General features: G+C 28.9%; 1 protein-coding gene across 1 annotated transcript; it reads left to right on the plus strand.

Annotated features, from left to right (window-relative positions):
• Positions 1 to 3,471: 3,471 nt before the first annotated feature.
• LOC119688760 (zinc carboxypeptidase A 1-like) lies at positions 3,472 to 4,677 on the plus strand. The gene has a single exon (XM_038103429.1). It carries the CDS (start codon positions 3,472 to 3,474, stop codon positions 4,675 to 4,677), a length of 1,206 nt encoding a protein of 401 aa, XP_037959357.1.
• Positions 4,678 to 6,631: the final 1,954 nt, after the last annotated feature.

Consider the following 6,631-nt stretch of genomic DNA (forward strand, 5'->3'; position numbering starts at 1 on the left):
GTCCCTGCTCGGGCGCCAATTGTAACGTCACTTTTTCGTCGCTCTGTTTGCCGGGGTAATACTCAGGGGTTGGTCCGGGGTCGTTACAATAAATTTTTAAAGGATAAAGACAGTGTTTGATTTCAAGATTTATTTATTATTAAGTTGTCTTAAAACTAACAATGTTTATTCATTTATATTTGATATTTATAAAATTGTTATACCTGTTGTAGAAGAAAAGTTTACGGGTTATAGACGTTATCATCTATAGACGTGTTCACGCCTATATACATATATATATGGCTTAGTAAGTAGGAAAGGATCTAAAACGTGTACACGCTTTATATTAGGTTTTAATAGCAGGATATGAACGTGTTCACGCTTATATTTGCTACTGGGAAAGGATATAAACGTGTTCACGCTTATGTACGGTGGCTGTAGGAGGGATAAAACGTGTTCACGCTTTATATTAGATTTTAATAGCAGGATATGAACGTGTTCACGCTTATATTTGCTACTGGGAAAGGATATAAACGTGTTCACGCTTACGTACGGTGGCTGTAGGAGGGATATACAAATCAAAGGAATATTTGTTATGTAAGTCTCTGTTTATACTTAGCTCTGCGACCGACTTTGTATGTTGTGTTTGACTGTCCAAGTCCCTGGTGCGTTCTCTTGTCTTCGAAAGTTGATAACGAGCCTCTGTCTGCTTCTGAACACTTTGCGTGTTGATCACTGACTGCCTTCTTCTAAGTAAATGCGTCTTCTTATATACGCATCAGACCAAACTTTAACGTAGCGCAAAGCTTAGTTTACAGCTGGCTTGGATTTTTGACGTCGTTGCTGTTTTGCGCTTTCGCCGTAGTTAATATGCGCGCGCATCAATTTTTACACAAAGCTCTTTGCACAAAAGCTTTCTTTGACGTTTCTTCTGTTGTGCATTTGTTTTGTTTTGAAACGTGTTTAGCTTAGTGTCGGTAGTGGCAGTTTTAAATATTTATATTTATTTATTAAAAATAAGATAAATATATAAAATACAAACAAAAAAGAGTATAAGTTTAGATAATAAATAAATAAGGTAGGTACAATATTTATTTATTTGAATATATTTTGCATTCTTTTAAATTTTCAATGCAATCGTAGGTTTAATTCATTGTGATGCAGTTGCGTACATGCGGGGGTGGCTTTTAGTAAGTTATTTAATTTTAATATATTATATAAAAATTAACCAATTTTTATTTCAGGTATTAGCTGCACACTAGTTATATGTAGGTTGGAAATTATTACAAAATTTCCATCCTTACTGCGTGTAATTCCAGATCCTTAATAGGTAGTAATTATATTAATACACAATAATTTTTAATTATAATTATTATAATTAAAAAAAGTTTTATCACAAAGAAATCGCTGTCATTTAGCAGTTAATCTGACCTTTTTAATGCTTTGTTGCAGCTTCATGAAATTTATTTAAGACGTTAGTGGTCAGAATACTCACTAATTTCTGTAGACCAAACAAATCAAGTAAATCCGACTTTACAAGATGCAATTGATTTTAATTAGTTACCATTTTGGATTAGAATAAATACCGTGTGAAGATAGTACTGACAAAAAATATATCACAATGTCCTTTGTTGGTTGAGAGCAACAATTTGCCGGTGTAAGCACATCAATATCTTTGAACGCACTGGATGCCCATTTAAGGTAATTACTTTAGGGAATTTCAGAAAAGTCTACGAAAACATTTCAAATGACCGAAAAATTAAGTTTCGGGAAATAAATGTCACCTTCAAAATATCAAAAGGTATAATTTTGCATTACCATTTGTGCTACTAAATGTTACAGGCGATTATAGTAGACTATCAACATCTACGGATCGTTAGACACTATTTACATATGATTAACTGCAATTTTTAATAGGTATTTAACAATCTCAATCCAGACCTATAAACCGAATTCAAAACGACTTTCCGCTTAGTGACGAAAAGCCGGTAAAACTCGCTCAAAAACTCAACAGCAAACAAATTTCAAATATTTATCAACTGATATTTGTATTCCAGGAGTATGATGTCCACGTTTTCTAAGAGCATATTAAGAAAATAACTAAATATTATCGAATCGGAAGCTTTCTCATAACACAAGTATAACATATTGAGATAGTCCCCAAAAAAGCCAGTAAATGCGATGGCTTCTGTTGTACCGAATTGGGAGCTCAATGATGAAAAGAGTAACCAAATAATTCGTAAAATTATAATTATTATTAATAAAAATTTATTAAATAATTATATTTAATATTAAATTTTTAATTCAATCAACAATATTTGAAAAATGAAAACAAATGTATATAGAATATATAAAAAATTATTAATAAAATATTTAATAATTGAATTTTATATTTATTATTAAAATTAATCAATGATTTTTAATCAATTTACCATTTCATTAAAATTTATATAAAATATATAAGAAATAAAAAATTATTAATAAAAATTTATTAAATAATTAAATTTAGTATTAATGTTTTTATTTCAATCAACGATTTTTGAAAAATAAAAATAATTCCAAAATCTAAAAACTTTGTTCTATAAAAAAATTTATATAGAATATAAAAAATAAAAAATGATTGAAAAAAATTTATTAAATAATTAAATTTAATATTAATTTTTTATTTCAGTAAAATATTAATTTTTTATTTCCAAAATCAAAAAATTTCGTTCTTTACGAAAAACTTATATAGAACATATGAAAAATTATTAAAAAAATTTTATTTAATAATTGTATTTTTTATTAATTATTTAAATTAATCGATGATTTTTAATCAATAAAAATAATTCCCAAATATGAAATTTTTTACCAATTTACTAATTTATGTAGAATATATAAAAATTAAAAAATGATTGATAAAAATTTATTAAGTAATTAAATTTAATATTCATTATTTAATTAATGATATCCAATAAATAAAAATCATTTTTAAATCCCAATTGTGCTTCTACAGAAAACTGTGACAAATTCATTAAATTGTCCTCACAGTCGTATTTGGCGTAAGAATGTGTAGACAGTTACTTTAGGTAAAATACTTCTGCTTTCGTAGACTAGCATAAATCTAACGTGTCGCATATAAATTGCATAAATTGTAATTTTTTTCTTGTAATTCTTCTGACTGAAGAATCAACTTACTTCTATTCTTCATTTCTTCAAATGATTGTAGGTAATACGTATGAGTTCATATAAAAGAAAATAAAAGCAATACTGAAGTAATGTGTGTACATTTATTGAATATATCGTTTAAATTTATTTACTTAGTATATGCATGGGTGTCTACTAAACGAGTTTTAAGTACAGCACATAAGGCCCATGGTATATAAATTGGAAGCGTTGAAATTATTTGACTCACTCGTTCCATTAATTCATGCCATGGCGCATCTCCTCCAATGTGGGAGACAATTTCTGTTGAAGGCAATTTTTTTAACATACTTAACACTCACATGTGGTATGTTGAAGCGTTACGACAATCATCACGTTTATCAATTAGAGCCCAAAACACAACAACAACTAATTGCAATAAATATATTAGAAAGCAAAGCAGATCAGGATGCATACACATTCGTGGATAGTGCACAAATCATTGGTCAATCGGTCCATATAATTGTAGCTCCGAAGTATTTACCACAATTTAAAAACATGTTACGTACTGCAAATTTCACATATCAGCTGTTGAGTGAAAATGCACAAACTGAATTGGAGGATCTAGAACTAGAGGATACTCCTCAACGAGCATTTGATTACAATTGGAAAAAGTATCATACATTGGATGGGACATATAAATGGTTGGAAATGTTACAAATGCAGTACCCACAATTTATCACACTTTACACTGCTGGTTATTCATATGAGAATCGAAAAATTTTAGCTGTGAAATTATCGAAAGGTGCTGTAGGTCCCAGGCGCAGTATATTTTTAGAAGCTGGTATGCATGCACGAGAATGGATTACACCAGCGGTTGTCACATATATACTACAACAGCTGCTTACAAATACAGATCGTAGCATAAACGTTATGAGTGAGCGTTATGATTGGTATATTGTACCACATGCTAACCCGGATGGATATGTTTATACTTATACTGTCGATCGATTGTGGCGTAAAACACGTAAGCCTCATATAAGTGGTTGCTTCGGAGCAGATCCGAATCGTAATTGGGATTATCATTGGGGTTTTATCGGCAGCAATAACAATCCTTGTTCGAATATATATGCGGGTTCAAGGCCTTTCTCTGAAAGAGAAACATATACCTTAGCAAATTTTATATCAACATTTAAGAAAAGTATGCTATTATATGTATCTATACATTCGTATGGTCAATATTTATTATATCCATATGGGCACACGAACTCTTCCGCACCTAATGCAGGAGAGTTAAAACATATTATGGATGCTGGTATTAGTGGTGTAAAACAACGTTACGGCACAGTTTATACTGGAGGCAATATATACGATACTATATATCCAACATCTGGTACAAGTGTGGATTGGGCATATGGCGTAGCTGAAATAAAATATGCTTACGCATTTGAACTGCGACCATCGAGTAAAAATTATTGGACAGGTTTTAGATTGCCAGCAAATCAAATAATACCAACTAGTGAAGAAACTTTAGATGCCCTCATCGAAATGATTAAAACAATTGAAACAATATAAGTTATACGGATTATTGTAATTATTGGTGAATATTTACTGTTTATTAATAAAGTTACAAACTGACTGTTTTTAATAGAAAAAAATCTTATTTTGAGCGTATAAAATAATATGTACTTTTCCTAATCATATGTACATAATGTTTCCGATTTGTTAACTACTGTTTTATTGTGCTTATTAATAATTTCTTGATATGTGAAATCTGAAGTAGTTCTAATTTATATATAAGCAATAAATTATATTATTTATAACCAATGTTCCTATTAACCGTCATTTTTCTTTTAGGTTTCAAATTGATTGCCATTTGTTAAGGTTCAATTGCCGTTAATATTAATCAGTATTTCCTCTTTATAGCACTTAATATAAGTATGTATATATATATATATATATATATATTAAGAGCTACAGTAGTTTCAGCTATAAATTATTTTTGTAATTTTTTTTTTTTTGGAACACAAACTATCTTATCATAATATCTCTTGTTCAATTACATTTATGACATATCAGTTAAAATCAATTTTTATAGTTTTTGTTTGATCAAAGAATCTCTGTAAAAAATAATAATTTTAAAAGTGAATTTCATTCGTTATCTTAGTTATTGTAAATTCAATAAAAATTTACTTTATAAGCTGAAGCAAAAAAAAAAAATACATTTATAACTGCCTTAACTAACGTATTAAATCTTTATCAGTTCACGCATTGATTTTTATTGCCCTTATAATATATCTTAGGTATGTAGTACAGTGCGAATATATAAAATCACTACAAACGGATTTTTACTATTCAATATTTTCTGAATGGATTGCAAATAAACAAATAAAAAACTAAATTAAAACATTATTTTTTACTAAAGAGTTTACTATGAAAATCAATTACAATAAAATTCATTTATTCAGTAGTTCTAAATCTAGGGATTATGGACCATTTGGCTGAATAAATTCTTAGTATCTCATGATCTCCTAAAGGATTTCTTATGTAAAAGTAGTTACTATTAATTTTTCAAATTAATTAATTTATTTTATTGAAGACAGAATTATTGAAGTATGAGTTCACACTTTTGTATCTTCCCTGAAGTTCATACCTTGAACACTTTCTTAACACCATACAGAGCAAGATTGAACTAGGTAAAATACAAATTATTAAGTACTATTCTTCTCAACATATTATTTGAACTTCCCACTTTAGACATAAATTGTTTAGTTGCATTTCCAATGGAGTTGACTGTAAATTATCTGTTTTTTCTGCATTCCACACTGCAATGAATAGTATTGTCAAATATGCACTAGAATCTTATGGAAGATGATTTATTGATCTTTATTCAGTTCATTTTTGTTTACCAACCTATAATCCTGTTAACTATTTTCGTAGTAAATAATGCAGAGGGCTAAGTAATGTTTAGTTAGTTTTGGAAGACATCAAAACTTCCTCTCCTGTTCTAGAAGCGCATATTATAGCAGACACGGACATAAGAGCTACTAAGAGCTACACATACTTAAGATTCCCGGTAAGGTTGTTATCTGTGTAGGATATCTTTATTTTCATAGACTAGCACATTTGCACATTTGAAGTAGTTATGTTTTTATTTTCTTCTCTCCCGTTTATTCACTGATAAAATGAAATTACTATAATAATTATGCCTGTACACCGAAAGGTTGAAACGTTAATTAAGAACTTTAGTTAAAATAGGATATATTTTCTATTAAACTCAAAATAATCATAATAAATAATATGCATTACTTCCAATTTCTCTTCCCACGTATTATATACTCATGAACATGGTTAGGTGATTAAAACTACACACTGATATATCTGTCAAACTAATATAGTTAACTATGTTCAATTCATACGAATGTCAGCTCTTTATATTACTTACAAGCTACCACAAGCATTTGAGTCTAAGTTTTATAGAACAAAAGTTATTCGAAATGGAACTCAAACGTAATAGTGTGATTGGGAT

Source organism: Teleopsis dalmanni, chromosome X, assembly GCF_002237135.1.
Source record: "Teleopsis dalmanni isolate 2A chromosome X, ASM223713v2, whole genome shotgun sequence".
Classification (NCBI taxonomy): domain Eukaryota; kingdom Metazoa; phylum Arthropoda; class Insecta; order Diptera; family Diopsidae; genus Teleopsis; species Teleopsis dalmanni.

Coding starts and splice junctions, on each gene's coding strand:
- LOC119688760 (XM_038103429.1), top strand. CDS start 3,472: ATGTTGAAGCGTTACGACAATCATCACGTTTATCAATTAGAGCCCAAA.